This window comes from Mya arenaria, chromosome 1, assembly GCF_026914265.1.
Source record: "Mya arenaria isolate MELC-2E11 chromosome 1, ASM2691426v1".
NCBI classification, from domain to species: domain Eukaryota; kingdom Metazoa; phylum Mollusca; class Bivalvia; order Myida; family Myidae; genus Mya; species Mya arenaria.
The window spans coordinates 8,418,559-8,442,078 of record NC_069122.1 but is presented as its reverse complement, the minus strand read 5'-3'; the positions used below and the strand labels follow the sequence as shown (position 1 = coordinate 8,442,078).

Below are 23,520 nucleotides of genomic sequence, written 5' to 3'. Positions count from 1 at the left end.
TTCAAATACTAAACTAGTAATTCCAAACAAACTCAAACTTATATCCAAAGTTCATAACGGTCCATTTCTCTGTAGCCATAATTTACATGTTAATATAGGAATATTCCACCTTCTTTTCATTTCCAATCCATGAACTTTGCCTAATCAGGCAGAGAATATCAATTAAACGAATTTGCTTGTTGAAATTCGGCCCTATGACTTGGACGTTTTTATTTTTTATAATTATGTTGCATGGTAAAGGTAACATGAAATATTGCCTTGTCTTGCATGATAGACATGTAAAACCTACATTATAATCAACCAAGTGGCAATTGCCCCAATGTTGTCAAGGATGCAATCTCTGTATATCTAAGATTAAGAATGCTACTTAGGTTAATATTCATTAGAGTTATGCAAATTATTACAGTAAAACTGCGGTCTTTGAACAGGCGGTTGTTTGTGAACCGGCGGTCCCTCAAGTTCGAACCATAGTCCCCAACATTTTTCCTTCTATTTTCATATAAAATATACCGACGCTGCATCGAAATCTAAATAAGTCGAGGAGTCAAGCACAAAAGCCGGTTTTATTACACAAATCATGCACAAAACCTTAAGACTCCTTCGAGGTAATAATTTCACACTTTTTCCCCTATCACGGTTCAAGAATAAACAAACAATTCCTTGGTGTAAATTTTCTCAAGTTGTAAGATTTGCAATGACAGTTGAAAGGAATTTTGATAAGGTGTGAAAAACCGCTTAAATAAATCACTGTCTACGCTCGACCGGTATTAGTTTATAAGGGCATTTGAGAAGTTAATTATGACTATAATACGCACAGTCATATTTCAAGGATGCTTGTTTAGAAAATGTGCTTTTTGTAAAAATAAACATAAATATTTATTCAGTAATTGGTTTTTCTTTTACATTTTTACATTTAGTACACAACAGCTAGCCTTTGAACATATGAGCGATATCCACAATGCAATACATAATCAGTGTCAAAGTAAACATTCGGTTTGACCTCAAACTTAAAAACAACACTTAAAGACAATTCATAACAGACTGGGTAATGGAAACTTGGTTCGTTAATGGAGCGAATGCAATTTTACTGTAATAGTATTAATTAGGTGCTTAATTTCAAAGAGAGTGAATTTTCTACGAAAAACAACAACAAAATAACTTAAATTATTGCTTAAATCAGCTGGATTTTAATGGAATTTGAAGTGAATGTATGGTTGCCATACATGTGAAACACTCCAAATGACATTTGCTCCAGCCTGAAGTTTGCCTATTTACATTGCAATGAATAAGGAAATTAATTAGTAGTCTGTAACCATAAGTCTTCTGTGATTGCTTGTGGTATCTTTGTTGGCAGATAAATAGCCCAGGGTGTTCAGTATGATTACAATGGTGATATAATCTTGACCGTAATGTTTTTTTTTAATTGAATTGCAATCCCAGTCAGGATAAGACCAAGATCTTCATTTTTGGAGACAGAAAGTGTGTCTGCGCAAGTGGGACATGCCTTGACCACATAGGGCATAGTCTTTAGAAAAAAAATGCATCATAGGGCATAGTCTTTGGAAAAAAAACATTGGGCTATCTTTAAAGAAAAATATCCCTGAGTTTTCTGCTATAGCCTAAAAAACAAACACTTTGTTCGGGTACCCTGACCCTACCATCGAAATAGGCGCCGACCCACAGAGTTCTTATAAATAGAATGACTGTGTCAGTGTGTCCTATATACAGTGATAGTAGGCCTTTCATGTTTTTTTCGGAGTACATTTCACACCGAGATATGTTTGCTTACATTTCTTTTCAAAGGGATGCTACTCACAGCGATTGATGGATTTAATTAAAACGGCAGTAGAAAATCGGGTACGGTAAACATTAGCAGACGACAATAAATTGAAAGTGGTTAATTATTTTAAAGTTTCGAAATTGTACGAGTTTTCAATTAGTTATACCCCCACAAACGAAGTTTGAGGGGGTATATAGGAGTAAGCTTGTTGGTCGGTCTGTCTGTCTGTCTGTCGGTCGGTCGGTCGGTCGGTCGGACGGTCTGTCGGTCGGTCGGTCTGTCGGTTTTCATGGTTTCCGGACGATAACTCATGAAAGGCTGGACAGATTTGAAAAATATTTGGTACACAGGTGTAACATCAGAAGATACAGGTCAAGTTCGATATTGGGGCTGGTGGGGCCAAGGTCAAGGTCACTGTTACTAAAAATATAAAAACGGTTTCTGGACGATAACTCATAAAAGGCTTGGCAGATTTGAAAATTTTTTGGTACACCAGGGTTCGAATTTAACTTTGAGGAGCACTCGCAAAATTTTGCGAGTGCATTTTGAGGCAACTCGCAAAATGACAAATCAACTTGCAGTTTTATTATTTGCTTTATTCCCTTATAATATTGTCTAATTAAAGTAGAAATTAACACCTAAGACATATTATGAATATTAAAAAGTATCAATCTTGAGTGACTCGACTACTAGAACTTGTTGATGGCTTATTCTATTTGGGGGGTATGGAAAGACTCGTCTGATGCTGGCAGCTTTTTGATAACAAAGCTGTCCAATAATTTGACATTGTTCACTTTGTATATTTACCCGCCATCGGGTAATTTAATACCCATTCGACAAGCACGCTACAGATTTTATTAAGTCTCTAAGTATTAAAAACAATAAAATAATAAATTTAAAATAAAAAAGCAACAGTAAATGTAGCTTGGATACTTTGGACCATGAAATATATCGATCAACGAAGTCTATTCCTTTTGACAGTTGGGCGGGAATATATTCAAAGGATGATGGGGTTTACATATAGTGCGCAAAAGCGCTAAATTTAGCCAATGATTGAGCTAGGTGATTACATCATTCGTATTTACTTTGTATTATGCACGCCTCGGAGCATCCCGGAAAGATAAAACTCGGCCTTTTCCGTATTTGTTCTATTTTTGAAAACCTACTAGAGCGTGACTCCGTACTGTCTTCTTTATACCGGCAGTGTAAACATGCCACTTATAGGCTGTTTACACTCGACTACATAGTGGAAGTAAGTTCATGTTTATTCTACTTTCCTTTTAACATTTTGTGGTCTAGAAAAAGCCACTCGCAGAATTTTGCGAGCTTGAATAAAAGTCACTCGCAATTTCCAAATGTCGCTCGCATTTTGCGAGTATGCGAGTCTAAATTCGAACCCTGTACACAGGTGTAACATCAGAATATACAGGTCAAGTTCGATATTGGGGCTGGTAGGGCCAAGGTCAAGGTCACTGTTACAAAAAAAATAGAAAAACGGTTTCCGGACGATAACTCATGAAAAGCTTGACAGATTTGAACAATTTTTGGTACACAGGTGTAACATCAGAATATACAGGTCAAGTTCGATATTTGGGCTGGTGGGGCCAAGGTCAAGGTCACTGTTACTAAGAATAGAAAAACGGTTTCCGGACGATAACTCATGAAAGGCTGGACAGATTTGAAAAAAAATTAGTACACAGGTGTAACATCAGAAGATACAGGTCAAGTTCGATATTGGGGCTGGTAGGGCCAAGGTCAAGGTCATTGTTACTAAAAAAAGAAAAACGGTTTACGGACGATAGCTCATGAAAAGCTAAACGGATTTGAACAATTTTTGGTACACAGGTGTAACATCAGAAGATACAGAACAAGTTCGATATTGGGACTGGTGGGGTCAAGGTCACTGTTACTAAAAATAGAAAAATGGTTTCTGGACGATAACTCATGAAAGGCTTGACAAATTTGAACATTTTTTGGTACACAGGTGTAACATCAGAAGATACAGGTCAAGTTCGATATTGGGGCTGGTGGGGCCAAGGTCAAGGTCACTGTTACTAAAAATAGAAAAATGGTTCTGCTTCATAACTTTAATTGGGCATGAGATATTGTGATGAAACTTGCTGTATAGGCAGCCTCTGTGAAGACAATGCTTGTGATTGAAAATGGGGCCAGTGGAGTAAAGGTTTTTGTGCACTGTTACAAAAATAGAAAAACGGTTTCCGGACAAACAATACATGCATGATAAAAGAAGATGCAGTATGCAGTAACCTTGGAGTTATGGCCTCTTTTCAAAGGAATGGTTTGCTATTCCTGTGTCCAGGCGGCATTTGGGGGTATTCGTCACTCCTGTGACAGCTCTAGTTTGATTCTGTATTTAAAATAAAAAGACATGCACCATGTGAAGTGGCATCATTGTGCACTGTCCATATGTGTAGGTGTGAAAAACTCCCTCTATATCTACCTTATGGCTGCAGACTAACAACCAATACTACAAACTGTTGCATAATATGACAGTGTTCGTTGTTTGACCTATTATAAAAGGTTCCTTATACAATTTGTGTCAAAAACAAATAATTTTAGGGCTTCACCTAGAGCGACATCGGGATGGACAGATTTAAATTGTTGTATATTAATTACTTAATACAGTATTGTAATTAACTATTGATATGCTGTTTACCATCGTAATTTTAATATATTTTATCATTAAAGCCTGAAGTGACCACCTTAGCATAAGGATGTGTTGCACACAAGACCCATGTCCCTTCCTTTAAGGTCAAGTCAGAGCAATCTTCTGGACTTAGTATGTTTTGCTATATAAGCATAACTGTCAAGAATTTGTGTCACAAAACAGAACCAATATTTTCTCATCTTCCTCATGTCTCTACATTATTCAGTGTGTGTATACCACATGATATATTACATCATATATGCTACCATCAGAAGACAACTTTTTGCTTAAAATAAAGACTTAAATCAAAGATAACCTTTCTTATACTACACCATTTTAAAAAAACAAAGGGCAGTCTATGCCGTTTAGAGAGCCCCTTCTTCGTTTTATTACCGATGTTTCATAAGGTGATTAGTTTTATCAAACACTTCGACAAACCTGTTTCTGAAATAATGTTTTGACAGTGCCCCGTCAAACGGCTGTATTGTGAAAAAGTTTTTTGAAGTGTTTTAAGAAACTAAACTCGCAATCAAACTCTGGTAAAAGACCGAATGCGGGGCTCCGTAAGAGGCATAGACTGTGCTATGTTTAATTTAAAATGGTGAAAAAATAGTGAAGTTATCTTTGTGTAAAGTCTCCTTTCGAAGCAAAATATTGCCTTCCGACGTAGCATTTGTGACGCAATTTATCACGTGGTATACACACACTGTTATTGACAATTCTGTGACATGTTAACCTTCAATGAAACTTGTACTACTTGATTCTTAAATTGTTCTATCCAGGCAGTATTTCCGACACTGGGGTGTGCAGGGACATTAATCACATTCTGTGATAGCTGAAGCTTTATTTAAATATATGAGCACATTGTAATTTTTTTTTATCTGACTGATACTCAGAGCCACCTTTGAACCTTATAGTTACCTACAAATCCACTAAATTCTAAAAAAAGAATGTTTGGCCGCTGAAAGCACATTAGCAAAAACATTTTAAAGATAGCTGAGGATAATGGTATGTTTTCTCAAGACATCTTGAAGCATATTTTATTACTGACTGTCTCGCATCAATTATTGTTGATGTTTCAAACGACAAGGAACAAAAATAGCTTTTCTTGACAGTCTCAAGAAGAACTACAATCATAAAAGCCATTCCTCTTTTCAGCCATAAGAAACATTGGGATAGGTTGAAGATTTTGTCTAAGACATTTCACTGCGAGTAAAATACAACATTAACTTTCATCACAAGAATGGCAAATATGATTTCGGTCACATCCTTAATGCCTTTTCTGTCACAATGTCTTTTGTTTTTCAGAAAACGACAAATTTTCATGTCAACATATTGTTTTCTCAGATAATCCCTTGGCGATTAAAGCATTTTATTTGTGAAGTAAATATTATCATTTAGGCACCGCTATGGTTTCATTTGTCTGAAATCTGCAGTCGAAATCAGAAAATTCCCCACACATACACAATAAACAATAACAAAATGGATAAACAGGATAATATACAGTAAGCCTTGGACTTTCTCCACAGGGAAACCATGCGTCTTTGAAAGATGGGCTGCTAATGACAGTTCTGTTGTTTTTTAGAGATATTTGCAAATGAATGTAAAAAATTGTTTGGATAATATTTACATGCTGTTCTTATTTCTATCCAGCAAAATATTTGTGGTGAAAATATTTTCGAAAACTAAGTATTAAAAAAGTTCCGTATGTTTCAGTAATTAAATTTCTGTTGATTAAAAACGTGTGATCAGAGATGTTGTTGATTGGATCTGTTTCTATGGAAACTGTGGGGACATTACGTTTGTATGTTCTTTAACATTTCTTAGATAGTTTTAATTAAGTTTTTTTTGGCTGTTATTTTGGCTCTTAGATAATATATTTCCTTTAGATATGGCAATATTGAGACATAGAAGTGTTTTAATGAATCGCGTAGTTGAGTATTTTATTTCAAATTCTGTATTAAAACTAAGAATAATGCTCTGGAGTTCTATCAATATTATGACTGCTGGCGTTCTTTGAATTAAAATAAGACTATATCATTAGTTGCATGAGTATATTTTTGGTGATCTCGGTGTATTTAATATTTAACTTCTATGTAACACAGGAAAGGATCTTGAGCCTTATGGATGGTTTGGTTACCATAGAAACCAAAAATATTTTCATTTTAAACAGTTAACCCTTTTGTTCATAAATACTCTTTATTACTTCTTTATCCGTAGCCTCATAAATACTTCTTTATCCGTAGCCTCATAAAAACTCATTTTTACTCCTCTATTCATAGCCTCAACATTAAAGGTATTGCAGGCCACAATTTATGATAAAACTAGATAAAACTAGAGAAAAATGGCCACTAGAAGGTCATTCACTGCAAGGTCATTAAAAGGTTTTGCAAGGTCGTGAAAAGGTTTCCTCAGCAACCAAAGTTGTTACCCTAGTTACCCTTAATATAACCATGAAAACTGTGTGTATTTCAGGCCATTTGTGACAATACAGGGGAAGACTTCAGCATAGCAATTACAAGGTTCAAAGACATTTCCATTACAACCAAGAATGTGACCATAGCAACCCAACCAAGATTGTAACCATAGCAACCCCTCATTTGACCCTTGAAATGTTTATATTTCAGGCCATGTGACCGGACAGGAGAAGATTTGGACATTATCTACTCGAGGCTCAAAGACATTAAGGTTTTTGAGAAGTTTCATCCGATGCTGCTCCAACAGATATGTTACTATGGTTACTATGAAGACCTTGAAAAGGGGGTTACATGTAAGTGCTTGTACATGTAGTATTGATTTGTGAATTAGTTTGAAAGTTAATGGTTAAAGGCCAAAGGCTTTCTTTTCAAAATTTATGAGTGCTGATCTTTGGAGTGCCATTTTTACTTCAATTAGTTTTTTAATTTGAGCTCAAAGTTTAATGAAAATTGTGACAAACTTTTGATTTGAGATTGATGTATATTCATATCATAACAGAAGAAGTTTACCAGGACCCTTACTTACAAACATCTTGAGTTTGAGACTCAGACTCAGTAAAGCAAAATCTTCATTTGTTGTTAAAATGCTATCACAGGAGCAAACATGCTAAAAAGTATTGTACCTGTTACAAATAATCTGTTCTACGATCAAACGGACATCATTGTAAAAAAAATATAATATATTATCGATATGAGACAATTATGATTTCAATGTTCTGAGCCCCACCCAAGAGGTTTAATTGAATACAGATCAAGCTCTTTAATAAGCAAATAAATAGCATTTTTTAAAGATTTTAATTTTGAGAATTGTCACAAGCTTTGAGGAAGTTGTAACCTCAACGTATCACATATCCATTTTTATGTTAAATAATTGAGATAATCATTAAGTGATGAATTGTGTGATTGATGTCATTATCAGAGTATGAACACTGTTTGGCTCAGGTAATAGTGTGTGGTGTCTGAAGAACTCCACACATATACAAGTTTTACCAGCCCAACTGTGTTTATATCCCTAATAATGATATCAATCACGCAATTCATTAATACATTATATATTCTTGTATCTTGCACCAATAGAACATTATACTTTCAAGAATTGTTAAAAAAAATCTTAATTTAGAAAACCTAGTAACAGTAATTCTTTCCCACCTGTCCTGTAAATAGAGCGACCTGAGCGTAGAACTGGAAACAGTTTATTATATGACGTCTAAGTAGAGTGGGAAAAATTTGATCACTTCAAAACACTTTTTTATGTTAAATTGAAATGCTCATGAAAACAATACATATTACAAATCATAAATTAATACCTCCTGAGGCAAACAATAAGATTTTTTCATTTTTTATTAAAATGCGATGATTCGCGATCTGGACATATCTGAAGATCATTTGCGATCATTGGATCAATATTCGCAATTGCTGAAAGCCCATTCATTTAAGGAATGAAAGTTTAGGTTAAAATATACATGTTTCAATCATCAAGTACATGACATTATTTTCAGCAAATTTGGAATTATGCACAGTTTGACAATTTACGGCACTAGTTGGCCAATACTGAGAATGGTTTATGAAAAAAAGAATGTATCATTGAATTTATGCTGGATATTCACTGTATAATTCTTTGCACAGACTAATGGTTTTAAACAAGTAATTGCTGACAGCCACATTGTATATAAGCCCAATTTGGTGCCAATAATTTTATGCAAATTATATGTCCTGTGGTATTCATGTAAAATATTGGGTTAGTGAAGTCTGCCTTTAACTTCCAGGGATAAGAATATAGAATAATTATTCAGACAACATTTGTTTATTTTTTACCTGTTTTTAACTTGTCTTTTAAGTCTAAGAAAAAAGGTATTGTGATTGATATTGGCATTCTTGTCATGCAAAACTTAAGCCATAACTCAAATGGTAAACATGTTGCCAGAGGTTATACCCATAATATGCAAGGCCCATATCTGGCTATTTGATACTACTGTTTTCACAATGAAATTTAGCACTGATGTCAAGATGGCATTTTACCACCAAAACTAGAACAGTCACACCCAACATTTTCAAACGGGTTTGACTGTGAGTACTGTAATTGTTTTATTCAAGTTGCATTCAAACTCAGTGCAAAGGGTTCACATTAATTTGTAGCTTTGTCTGTTGTTAGCTTTCAATACAATTTTGACACCCAATTTTCAGTTTCAGTGAAGTCTGGCAGTTAATTAAATGAGGTGGTTTTGTCATGTGATTATGTTTCATCCTTTACTAGGAATCATTAGTGTTTCGGAGAGATAGTTAATTCAAAATTAAGGAACTCTTGGCTTTGGGACTATTGGAAAATTGCTTCAAAACCTGGGAATGCTAACACCATTTTGCAAGCAGTAGTAATAGTTGAGTTGTCACTTCATCGAGAAAAAAACAGACAATCATTGGTGATTGCTCCACAATGCACTTGTTCTTCTAATACAGAACTTAAAGGTAATGTTATATAAACCATCTTTGATATAAGTATTTTCATGCTTAAATTTTGCTCATGGACTGCAATTTAAGTCTTGTACAACTGTGATTTTCATGAACACAATGTGTTATTTTCATTTATTATACACCATTACAGTTGAACCTTGTTGGCTCTAAATCCTAGGGACTGGTGGAAAAACCTCGAGTCTTGATAAATTAGCAGGAATGCTTACATTCAGTTTAAAGAAATCGGTCCATTTCATCCAGTTCAAGTCACTGAGGAATTCAAGCCAAGCAAGTTTCGAGCCAAGGCGTTTGACTGTATATAACTTTGCCTAAAAAAGTTATATATGTGACAAATCTACTGTGATTGCTAGAAGGCCATCCATGGATCAGTTGGTTTATAAAACCATTTAAAGTTTTGTACATGTGAATGTAATGTTGCTTTGAAACATACAGACATGTTCTGTGTCCCCTGTTCAACCATACCAAAGAACCACCAGATATTCAGTTAAACTGGAAGTTGTTGATTTTCTTTGCAGTCAACATTCTTGTTGGGCTGTCAAATACAATTCTGCTTAGTGTCATTTGTCTTATTTTTTTATCCAATGTTTAGTCGTATTTGAGCATGATAGTTCAAATGCCATGTGCATTTGACAAAATTTGTAGTTTTTTTGCTGCTTGACGAGTCTCTGACATCTTACATAACTTAATTATGCTGTTAAAAAAATAACCTGCGTCATACAATGTCAGTGTACAGGGAAACAGAACAACAGCTTTAATTTGTTTTCAGTGTTCCGGCAAGGTGACATTGGGACCAATTGGTATACAGTGCTGTCGGGATCCCTAGAGGTGCAGATTTCCGAGTCAGGAGATCTTGCTGTAAGTTACAGAATCGTGTTGTGTATTGAAGTATTTTCATAACATTGTGTGAAAAAAAGAAATTTCAGGGTTGTCTGATTCCTTTATAAGCATATGAAGTATTGTCATAACACTGTTGCCATCAGCCAAGGAGTTTACTGCAGTTTGAACTGTGATGATAGAAATAAGATTTTCATATGAAATGTAAGTACACTTGTTCAGGAATGTGATTTGTCCATGGGATTGCTTTGAAGTACGAAGACCCCTCAAAGAAGCTTCTAAAAAAGCATCTGGCCAGGAGACTTCTTGCCATTGTAGTCCTCAAGAGGACCCTCGTTGAAATAGTTTCAGCCTTGCAGTTGCCCGGTCAATCACTTCCCTGCCATTAGAGGCCTTCAGTGGCCCCTAACCCCTTTGCTGAAATGGTTTCATCCCTTCAGCTGCCTGCTCAATCAGATCCCTGCCATAGGAGGCCTTAAGCAGCCCCTAACCCCTCACTGAAATGGTTTCAGCCCGTTACCTGCCTGGTCAATCAGATCACTGCCATAGGAGGCCTTAAGCAGCCCTAACCCCTCACTGAAATGGTTTCAGCCCTTCAGCTGCTGGGTCAATCAGATCCCTGCCATAGGAGGCCTTAAGCGGCCCCTAACCCCTCACTGAAATGGTTTTAGCCCGTCAGCTGGCAGGTCAATCACATTCCTACCATTGGAGGCCTAAAGCAGCCCCTAACCCCTCGCTGAAATGGTTTCAGCCCTTCATCTGCCCAGGCAACCACATCCCTACCATTGGAGGCCTTAAGTTGCCCCTAACCCCTCACTAAAATGGTTTCAGCCGTTTATCTGCCGGGTCAATCTCATCCCTGCCATTGGAGGCCAAAAGTGGCCCCTAACCCCTCACTGAAATGGTTCCAGCCTATCAGCAGCAGGATCAATCACATCCCTGCCACTGGAGGCTTAAAGTTGCCCCTAACCCATCGCTGAAATGATTCCAGCCCTTCATCTGCTAGGTCAATCACATCCCTGCCATTGGAGGCCTAAAGTGGCCCTCACTCTTCACTGAAATGGTTCCAGCCCTCCAGCAGCAGGATCAATCACATTCCTGCCACTGGAGGCTTAAAAAAAGGCCTCTAAGCCCTCCCTGAAATGGTTTCAGCTGTCAATCACATCCCTGCCATTGGAGGCCTAAAGCAGCCCCTTACCCCTTGTTGAAATGGTTCCATCCCTTCAGCAGCAGGATCAATCACATCCCTGCCATTGGAGGCCTTAAGTGGCCCCTAACCCCTCGCTAAAATGGTTTCATCCCTTCATCTGCCCGGTCAATCATATCCCTGCCATTGGAGGCCTTAAGTGCCCCTAAACCCTGGCTGAAATGGTTTCAGCCCTTAAGGTGGCAGGTCAATCACATCCCTGCCATTGGAGGCCTTTAGTGGCCCCTAACCCCTCGCTAAAATTGTTTCATCCCTTCATCTGCCTGGTCAATCACATCCCTGCCATTGGAGGCCTTAAGTGCCCCTTTCCCCTCGCTGAAATGATTTCAGCCCTTCATCTTCTAGGTCAATAACATCTTTGATGTTACAAATCACAATATGCTTATCAGTAGCAAGGCACACAACGCTGGCTCAAGTAATTACTGGGTTATGCCCCTTCAACAGCTGAGTAAAAACCAAGATGATCTAGCACTGGCATCTACACTAATCTCCACCCACACAATGATTGCTTTCAACAAAGGTGTTAGAAATAGTAACAGTAATATGTTTCAAGTTGTAAATACCAAATTTGTAAATGTTAACTCGCAGAATCTTTGTAAGATTGCTTGCTAATTTAATTTGTTTGTCTTTGTTTCTCCCACAGTCTCAAGCCCATTGCATGGGACATGAAATTGTTGGTGTAAAAGGCAGGTTGTTAAATAGATTACTAGAGAGTACCTGTCTGAATAAGTTTGTGCTTTATTGCTACTTGCAGACATGTGCTGCTTCTTGGTAGATCTGATGTTTTTAAGAGAAACTTATTTATACTCTACCTTCAATAATGTCGGAAAGGAAAATGCAAAGATTATAGACACAGAATCTAATTTCATAATGATAAGGATACAGCGTTCGTACTAAATGTTTAAAAGGGTCAATGACGCTGTGTGAACTTGATCCATGTACACCATTCACACGGACCTAGATTTTATTATTACCATAAACAAGTAATAAATTTGTTTGAATTTTGATGGTTCTGTGGCTTTCAGACTGGGAACTGAACAGAGTCTGATATAAGAAACTGGCCCCGACCTGCAGGATCATCATAAAAGATCACTATTTTATGCACTCAATATTATGGCCTTATAAATACATAATACTTATTTCTAGGATTCAGTGACACTATGTAATCTTGGACCGGGGACATCGTTCGGGGAGTCTGTGCTAACCAACCGCCCCCGACATGCCACCATCATCACTCGGGACTACACAGAACTCATCCGAGTGGAACAGAAGGACTTTAAGGTCTTATGGGAGGTGAGTGTTTTGTGAGAAATAGTTGCTTCACAGACTAAACCAGTTGTTGAAATTGTATGTAACAAGCGTATGTTACATAATTATGTACTTAATTTGAATAAAAGCAACTACAGCTGGAAAAAGTTGTCTCTAATATTGCAGATCACAAATCTGAATCTAATCAACTTTCAGATCAGTAACAATATAAAAGTTAACAATAATGAAATTAACAATGTTGTTAACTTTAACAAAGTTCTGACTAACCGGATCCATCCTCTGACAATTAATTATGGTATTTTGTTAGTTTTACAATTTTAATATTTGTTTGTATACTGTTATAATCATGTCTTTACTATCTTATATGACAGGAAGTGCACCAGAGCACACATCATACCAACCGTTCTCTCTTCAGCCTTGTTCAAAGAATTTATGATACCTGATGTACAATTTTGTGATTTGGGGATGCCTGGTGACCTGATCTTATTTATGTATAATTATACCCCCACAAACGAAGTTTGAGGGGGTATATAGGAGTGAGCTTGTCTGTCGGTCGGTCGGTCTGTCGGTTTTCATGGTTTCCGGACGATAACTCATGAAAGGCTAGACAGATTTTAAAATTTTTTGGTACACAGGTGTAACATCAGAAGATACAGGTCAAGTTCGATATTGGGGCTGGTGGGGCCAAGGTCAAGGTCACTGTTACTAAAAAGAGAAAAACGGTTTCCGGACAATAACTCATGAAAGGCTTGACAGATTTCAATAATTTTTGGTACACAGGTGTAACATCAGAAGATACAGGTCAAGTTCGATATTGGGGCTGGTGGGGCCAAGGTCAAGGTCACTGTTACTAAAAATAGAAAAATGGTTTCCGGACAATAACTCATGAAAGGCTAGACAGATTTGAACAATTTTTGGTACACAGGTGTAACATCAGAAGATACAGGTCAAGTTCGATATTGGGGCTGGTGGGGCCAAGGTCAAGGTCATTGTTACTAAAAATAGAAAAATGGTTTCCGGACGATAACTCATGAAAGGCTTGACAGATTTGAACAATTTTTGGTACACAGGTGTAACATCAGAAGATACAGGTCAAGTTCGATATTAGGGCTGGTGGGGCAAAGGTCAAGGTCACTGTTACTAAAAATAGAAAAACAGTTTCAGGACGATAACTCATGAAAGGCTAGACAGATTTGAACAATTTTTGGTACACAGGTGTAACATCAGAAGATACAGTTTGGTACACAGGTGTAACATCAGAAGATACAGGTCAAGTTCGATATTGGGGCTGGTGGGGCCAAGGTCAAGGTCACTGTTACTAAAAATAGAAAAACGGTTTCCGGACATTAACTCATGAAAGGCTTGACAGATTTGAACAATTTTTGGTACACAGGTGTAACATCAGAAGATACAGTTTGGTACACAGGTGTAACATCAGAAGATACAGGTCAAATTCGATATTGGGGCTGGTGGGGCCAAGGTCAAGGTCACTGTTACTAAAAATAGAAAAACGGTTTCCGGACATTAACTCATGAAAGGCTTGACAGATTTGAACAATTTTTGGTACACAGGTGTAACATCAGAAGATACAGGTCAAGTTCGATATTGGGGCTGTTTGGGCCAAGGTCAAGGTCACTGTTACTAAAAATAGAAAAACGGTTTCCGGACGATAAATCATGAAAGGCTTGACAGATTTGAACAATGTTTGGTACACAGGTGTAACATCAGAAGATACAGGTCAAGTTCGATATTGGGGCTGGTGGGGCCAAGGTCAAGGTCACTGTTACTAAAAATAGAAAAATGGTTTCTGGACGATAACTCATGAAAGGCTAGACAGATTTGAACAAATTTGGTACACAGGTGTAACATCAGAAGATACAGGTCAAGTTCGATATTGGGGCTGGTGGGGCCAAGGTCAAGGTCACTGTTACTAAAAATAGAAAAACGGTTTCTGGACGATAACTCATGAAAGGCTAGTTTTTCTTGTCAGCAGTGTAACTTCTAAATTTAAATAAAACAATACATGCATGATAAAAGAAGATGCAGTGTGCATTAACCTTAGAGTTATGGCCTCTTTTCAAAGGAATGGTTTGCCATTCCTGTGTCCAGGCGGCATTTGGGGGTATTCGTCACTCCTGTGACAGCTCTAGTTTGAAATGGAATGAATAGAGAAAGAATATGTAAAAACATTATTGAAAAGCCTTTTTAGGGTTGGGATATGGCACGCAAATATAGAACAGTTTCATACTGCTGTTACTTTATCTTTAAATCATCTATCTTTAACTGTCAATTGTTTTATATATAAGTTATGTTTAGTATAATCTTAATATATTTAACTATTGCAAAGAAATATTCCATACATGTGATAACGTCCCGGACGTCCGGGATTGTCCTGGAAATCGTATCTCTGTCACGGAGTCACGGAGGGTGCATGTTTGTCCCGGAAAGTCATAAAAAAAAAACGAAAAAAAAAAATCTCGGAATCGGAATCGATTATCTTAATTTTACCAATGTAAGTCAGCTATTTTGCCTGTCCGGGACACTGGTCGTAAAACACAGGACATGTTGACACTAATCCGTTAATTGGTACGTGTGTCGTCGAGGTCATCGTCAATCACCCGATAATTGATCTATCGGCCTATTTTTGTGGGGGAGGGTTCTTGTATACAAATTCATTGTTTTCATATGGATTTGTTTGGTCTTATTAATGATAGCTTTTAATTGATGAATTGATATCTTTCACACATTTTACCAACAAACGAGCATGAAGGTAAGTTCAAAGAAAGTGACAAAATGAGTAAAAAAACAAAATTAAAACACGGAAAACATCCCATATTCCTTTCAAATTTCAAAGTCGATACGTCGTTATACTTTAAACAACTTTTAACAACTTACGCGTCCATAAGGAATTTTAGTGTTTTGACCTTTTTTCCGAACTATCGTGTGTATTTTTACGCCGAAATAAAACTGACGATATGGGGTTTACAGGTGGTTATATAGAGTGCTTTAATCACGTGACCATGGTAAGTCACGTGATCGCTTTATACAGCCTATTGTTGACACGTCTCTATCAAAATTATATGCATCTCCAAACGGAAAAAAGCTCATCGACTGGAAAATCTTCTTTATCGTCTGGAAAATATTGTGTGTCATAAATTGCAAACGTTTTAAATGTGATGAAAAAATAAATATTTTGTGACGCATGTTCTCAAAAGCGTGGGAAAACAGGTGCCTGTATAGTTGTTTATTTCCTGTTTTGATGAAACCGAAAGTAGACTGCATATCCTCCTGGTTAGCACTTCATTTAAAGCCTGGGAAAATATCTGGTGGTTTTATTTTTTCAAGAAAATGCAGAAAAAAAAACAACCATGTCAAGTAAAAAATACGTCTTGGCAGTCAAAATAGGTACATTTTCCCGACGTTAAAAACGACTAAAATAGCCCCAGATATGCTATAGAATGCACCACAGATGTTCCCCATTTAAAAAAATTTCCGGGGGGACATGCCCCCGGACCCCCCTAGTGTGCGTTGACATAACGATGAGTGTCCCGGAATCGACCCAAGAAATTATCACATGTATGAATATTCACTGACGCTGCTTTGTTGCTCTCTTTGACACAAATTGCACAAGATAGTGGTCTTGTATTGTGGGGGAAACCAGAGTGCCCAGAAAAAATCCACTTGTTTGGCTTGGTGGCCACAGCCTAAACTCACATAGGCCAGGTTAGGAATCGAACCCAGGATGTCTTGGTGGGAAGCGAGTGTGTTAATCAGACAATAAAGTCAAGTTTTATCAAATAGTACCATCAGTATACAGGGTCACCAGGCTTCATCATTTAACATTACCACTAATGGCTTGAAGAAAAGACGAGCTTAATTGTATATCTGATACCTTAAGCCCCGCCATGGAACATGTAAGTAGGTCGGATGCATTTAGGGGACTTCTTAGAACAGTGGGGGATTCCAGAAAGTCTACACTGAGACCTCCATGTGAAACTTGGTTGCATTCAATTTTCGAGTTTGTTTTCCACCCCCTGGACTTACATGAGTATCATTTTGACATTTCCAATCATGCTGTCATAGTGCTTTGTGAAATATATTTTAAATAAAAGGTGTTGGGTGATAAAAACTAGTATGCTTACTTTAATACACAGGTGGCAATTTCAGTCAGGGAGTGAAAACATTTTATTTGGTGATAATTGTGCAATTTTAGCTCTTCTATTCGAAGAATAAGGAGGGCTATACTACTCGCGTCGGCGTCGGTGTCCAGTTAAAGTTTTGCGGCAAGTTGGGATTTTCACTTATAAGTCCAATACCCTTCATTTAATTGACTTAATACTTCACACAGTTGTTCAGGGCCATCACATGATGAGGTTAGATAACTCCATATAAACCTTTACACAGATTATGGCCCCTGATTGACTATGGAACTTAGGTTAAAGTTTTATATAAACTTCTATACTCTTTGTTCAATTGACTTAATACTTCACACAGTTGTTCAGGACCATCACACAATGGGGTTACATAACTCCATATTATCCTAAATAAAAGTTATGGCCCCTGAATGACTTAGGTTAAAGTTTTAGGGCAAGTTGGGATTTTTACTTAAAAGTCCAATATCATTCAATCAATTGACTGAATACTTCACACAGTTGTTCAGAGCCATCACATAATGAGGTTAGATAACTCCATATTATCCTTTACACAGATTATGGCCCCTAATTGACTATGGAACTTAGGTTAAAGTCTTAGGGCAGGTTGGGATATTTATTAATAACTTCTATACCCTTCATTCAATTGACTTAATACTTCACCTAATTGTTCAGGACCATCACCTAATGAGGTTACATAACTCCATATTATCTTTAATACAAGTTATGGCCCCTGATTGACTTAGGTTAAAGTTTTAGGGTAAGTTAAAGTTAAGGGCAAGTTGGGATTTTAATAAAAAACTTCTATACCTTTCATTCAATGCACTTAATAAAATTCAAAATATTTACGACCGTCTTACAACAAGAAACATAACTCCATTTTAACCCTAAATACAACTTATGGCCCTTGAATTGTTTTTATTTTTTATTTTATTTTGATTTCTTTTGAAAGGCACATTTGTATATTCTTAACCACATTTTCATGAAGGGAAAACAAGTTATTTGAATGACTTGCATCATTGTTCTTTGGCAGCATCAAAGTCACCTTATGTATCAAATAATTTTAGTTAGGTTTGACATAAAGAGACCAAACTTGGTAATATTACATCGTTATTGTATTCACTTCTAAGTCAAAGCAGCGTAGTCGAACGCGCTGTCTTACGGCAGCTCTTGTTTTATATAATTATATATATTTTTCTTATTTAAAACCCTTCTTATAATATATAAATTTCTCTTTAAATATAAAATGTGACTAATATGTTCAACCATCCTTTATAAGGATGCTCGTGGTTAGCTCAATTATCATTTCACAAAAACTGGTATTTAGCACAAAAAAACACAATGTTCTCATATTATACTTGTTTCTTTATCAGAAGAACAAATATGGCAGTAACCTGACCTGAAATATTTTGAATAAGTTTCAGCATTAGTGGTGTAACAATAGGGGATAAGCTTTACCGTAAGTCAACACCTTACGGGCTATTATTTGTTGATGATATAACAAAATGTTTAAAGCCTTCCTAGTAGGGTGGTCTGCCTAATTACATCAGCAATGTAGAATAAGAAGCTCTTGGTAAGGATTTGGCGCCCCTTCAAATTAAACTGAGGCTCTCCATTGGGCGCATTCTTTTGTTATTTCTACTACTGTAAGGGAGACAACTCCAGTCATACCAAACAGCTAGTATTTGCAGAATTAACTTTTATGTAAGACAACTTGAACCATAATCTTTAGAGGTACCAACAAATCAATGTCTGGATAAATTGTAATAATTTGCATAGAATTTGATTTATCTAAGTTTACCTTATATGAAACGAATCAATTAAAATTACATAAAAAATACTAGTAAAATTGTGACATTTCAGTTCAAAAAAGAATACTTAAAAAAATAATTTACATTTTTTTTTTTTATGAGATTTAATCCCAATTTGAAAATCAAATCAAGATGATGAATTGTAGCATTCAACTTTGACTTTTGAAAAGCCAGTGAACCACAACATATGTAAACACAATACAATGTAACGCTTGAATAAACATACATGTAAAAAATGGTCAAGATCTGAAAAGTAGCCCAAAAGGATCAAATCAACATCACCATACAGACAATTGTCGATCAAACAAAGATACTAACTGGTACATTTTCAAATAAAATGCTTTTGTGGGGCTATGTATTACTATTATAAACATTAAACTAACGTTAAATAAACCAGTGATAGACCATCAATAGTCCAAGTTTATCTTGATAAAGGTCCAATAATTTGTTAACTCGACAGGTGTTGAATTGACACACTATAGCTAACTATGCTAGCGTAGCTCTAGCCATTGATGAAAAATATTATCATAATAAAACGCAATGAAAAGAAGAAATAAGATTATATTTGTCTAATGTTATGTGAATAGTAATCTGAAAAGTTGAAAAGTGAAGATATGAGCAGTGAAGTGTGTTAAAAAATGTTGAAGTACTTAACACATGCCTTAGTTTATAAACTAGGTATAGTATTTCCAAAAATGGGTTATACTGACAGAAGTGTAAGATACACGACAAATTTTCAGATAATGTCATGTGGCGAATAGGGGACTGTTAATAATACCATGTGTGAATTGTTGTTTAAATATCAGAGAGAAATGAATGACTAAGTGGGGATGCTTTCAGAATTCAAAATCTGCAGAAGTGAAAGAATTTGACAGACTGCTGGAATTATAAACAGATCTCAACGCAGGGTTGTAATTTGAGGGAAGGAAAATGAGAAGTTTATGAAATTTGCTTAATGAATGGTTTTAAGTGTTTTTATAGGCAGCTGGCATAATACATGTCTGGATTTTCAAGATGCTTGTGGAAATAAGCTGATCTGGAGTGGATTTTTAAGGATTCGATCATTTTTAAGCCAGAATGTTGGAGGATAGGGGAAGAACATTATAAACATGTTGGATATATACATGTTTGGTGAATGTACATGCTGGATATATACATGTATGGTGAACGTGAACAGCGCTGGAGGGACTTCTACCACAAAGGTGAGGTTTTTTGTTTTTCACCTGTGGTTTTGTTTGTAATGATATTTAAGTATTGTAGTTATTGCTGATAATCAATAATAACAAATTCTGGCATGTTTTTTATAATGCAGTAGCATGTTAATTTTGCTGTTAAAACTTCTTTTCACACATTCATTTAGTAATCAAGTTTTGCACATACTTTAAATAGTTAAATTAAATGAGCATAACTTTAAGAACATGTAATTCAAAGCTTGTCGATCATAAGAAGATTGGAGATCAAAATGATTATTATAAATGTCAAGGAGATTAAAATGATTGTTATAAATGTCAAACAGTAAGAAAGGAAATGAAATGCATATTTAATTGTGATGTATCTATTATAATAAGCTAGTTAAGGCTTAGCATATATTAACTAATCATCTTTTAAAGCTGCAATCTCATAGATCAACAGTTTTTACATTTTTTTTTTAGTTTTTGTCACAAAATCAACTGAATTTGGCACCACACCTTCAATTCAGTCATATAAGGCAACCCATATTATAGAACTGATCTCAATGAATAGAAAAACGTCCCAAAATTGCAATTTTCTTAAAGCGTTTAGTAATGCTTTAGTCATAAAGACATCAATTTTCAACCACAAATATGAAAACTGCCATCTGATCTTTAGTCAGCCTTCCTTTGTATCACTGGTTTCCAAACATTTACGCAGAAATTGGCTCAATCCAAGATAAAAAAAAAAGCAAAACAAGCTGTGAGAGTGCAGCTTTAAGATGCAGTTTCATGATAATAATTAATAATCATAAAGTGGAAAATTAAACATTTGTCAATTGAAAAACCATTTTATTTCCTTAAAAATCTAAATTAAGAGTTCAATACTTTGTATTATCAAGAGTTGTTGCCCTTGAGTAGAATCTAGCGCCACAGATTATGGCTCTGTAGAATCATGCATGGCACTTTACTATCACGTCTTTAAGCAATGCACATATACCTTAAAAATACGAATAAAAGACAAAAGGTTGTCAGCTGTAGACCTAGTTATTATACACTCTGCCAAGTACGTACATTATCTCGCTTAGGCCATTTGATTAATTAGTGGTATAACATTTTTGTACCTTTATCTTGATAATTAAGTGGGAGCTATCTTCTCATTGTTGGGAGGGTTTCGTCTTGTTGACAGTTCATATCTTTCTTATAATCACTACTGTGTACTGTGCTATCTTTTGTGTTCTTATGGTGGATCTGATTTTAGTTATATTAAAGTGTCTGTATATTAAAGCTGCACTCTCACAGATTTACCATTTTTACAACTTTTTATTTTTTGTCTTGGAAAGAGCAAATTTTTGCGTAAATATCTTATAACTGATGATATAAGATTGCTGACAAAAAATCAGATCTTAGATTTTCATATTTCCGTTCGAAAATTAATGTTTTATGCCCTAAACCGTTACTACCGGTTTAAGAAAAATGCATAAAACATCATTTTTGAACTTAAATACAAATATCTTTGATCTAATTTTTTGTCAGCAGTCTTAATTAACTGGTTTCCATGGATTTTCGCAAAAAAATGGCTCGTTCCAAGACAAAAAATAAAAAAGTTGTCAAAACGTTCAATCTGTGAGAGTTCATGCAGCTTTAATACTTACAGATTATTTGTTTTGTTCTAAAGGTGGATCAGATTTGAGTCGAAAATAATGGATTGTATCATACATACACAGAGTATTTGATTTGTTCTTATGATGGATATGATTCGACTAGTAAATAAGGGTCCATAATTATCGTACATACAAAATCTTTGATTTGTTAAAATAGTGTATCGTGTCTGAGTTGTTTCATTTATAATTTATTAACAGTCCATATAATACATGCAAGATATTTGTTTTGTTCTGAATAGTGTATCTGGTTTGAGTTGTAAAAAAATGGTCTAAACCTTTTATTGTAACTGCCAAAAATGCTGAAACTGCATATCTATGATCAATGTTTCCAGAAAAATGATATTTTTAAGAGAAATTGAGAGAATACAAGGTTTTACAAAAGCTGTTTTTCAGAGAAAAAGGTTACTTAGTACTATTAACATGAGGCGAATCAAAGCCTCGCTCGCAGCCTGGTCACTTGTTAAGATACCAGCGTTAATTGTCACAGGTTTGATTCCTGCAACACCATTATCAAAGTGTTACAATGTAAAAACTATTGAGCTTGACAATGTGACATTTGACTCGTAGTTTGCACCATATATGAAACTTGAATCATTTCTACAGAGACAGTTCTTCAGTGTTGTAACAAGCCATTCCTTTTGAAGCAAAACCTATCACTTTGGATGTAAAGTATATTGATTGAGTTATACTCCATGTTGATTGTGTTATGCCACATATTGATTGGGTTGTCTCTCCTGTTGATTGAGTTGTGCCCCATATTGATTGAGTTGTCCCTCCTGTTGATTGAGTTGTGCCCCATATTGATTGAGTTGTGCCTCCTGTTGATTTGAGTTATACCCCGTATGGATTGAGTTGTCCCCTCTGTTGATTTGAGTTATACCCCATATGGATTGAATTGTCCCCTCTGTTGCTTGAGTTGTGCCCCATATTGATTGAGTTTTCCCTCCTGTTGATTCGAGTTATACCCCGTATGGATTGAGTTGTCCCCTCTGTTGATTGGATATGGATTGAATTGTCCCCTCTGTTGCTTGAGTTATGCCCCATATAGATTGAGTTGTCCTCCCTGTTGATTGAGTTATGCCCCATATTGATTGAGTTATGCCCCATATTGATTGAGTTGTCTCTCCTGTTGATTTGAGTTATACCCCATATGGATTGAGTTGTTCCCCCTGTTAGTTTAGTTATGCTTGATATTGATTGAGTTGACCCCCCTGTTGATTGAGTTGTCCTCCCTGTTGATTGAGTTATGCCCCATATTGATTGAGTTGTCCCCTCTGTTGATTTGAGTTATACCCCATATGGATTGAGTTGTTCCCCCTGTTAGTTTAGTAATGCTTGATATTGATTGAGTTGACCCCCCTACTGATTAAGTTATGCCCCATAAGGATTGAGTCCCCCTGCTGATTGAGGTATTTCCCCTGCTGATTGAATTGTGGGCCATGTTGATTGAGTTATGCCCCCTGTTGATTGAATTGTGTCCCATGTTGATCGAGTTATGCCCCATGTTGATTGATCAGAATTTTTTTTATTGACTACCGGTATTGACATTTTTCTTCTGTGAAAAGCCTGATATGTGACTGTTTTTTTGTAATTTGTGAAGTCTTAGGGGTTGTTTTCGTAATTTGAATGTTATGTCTTTCATTGTTCAGTGAAAATGCTATTTATGACTAAATTTATGAGTGTTATTCATTTTGTGCATTCAAATTTTGTTAAAATGTTCCTGTTTGAGCTGTTTAAGCTGTATAATGTCCTCCAGGTGTTAAATAACAACCAACTTGATGCATATTTCTGCCGTTCAAAAACTCACTTTAAAACGCTTTTTTTTTCTTTGAAGAAATTACAGGCAGTTGCACAAATGAAGTCATTAAATTGGTTCAATTATTCAGTTTTGTTTGATCTAAACTATTGTTTACTAATTTAATATCTAAACGATCAAATTACATACAGGCACCCAATGTGTCTACAAAAATTGGCAAGAAATTCATTTTATAATGTCATTGTCGAATATTTTTAACCGCTTT

The 23,520-nt window shown here is 36.0% G+C and overlaps 1 protein-coding gene across 3 annotated transcripts in view; it reads left to right on the top strand.

The window, feature by feature from the left end:
* LOC128228555 (rap guanine nucleotide exchange factor 4-like) overlaps nucleotides 1-23,520 on the top strand; it is an 89,977-nt gene that overhangs the window by 25,946 nt on the left and 40,511 nt on the right. For 2 of the 3 annotated variants that reach the window (XM_052939965.1, XM_052939955.1), the window contains 3 exons: nucleotides 7,076-7,218; nucleotides 10,161-10,249; nucleotides 12,582-12,728. In XM_052939965.1, coding sequence (XP_052795925.1) covers nucleotides 7,076-7,218; nucleotides 10,161-10,249; nucleotides 12,582-12,728 — 379 coding nt within the window. Of the gene's footprint in view, nucleotides 1-7,075; nucleotides 7,219-10,160; nucleotides 10,250-12,581; nucleotides 12,729-19,147; nucleotides 19,869-23,520 lie in introns of those variants that run through there. The other variant, XM_052939931.1, reaches the window with a different exon arrangement.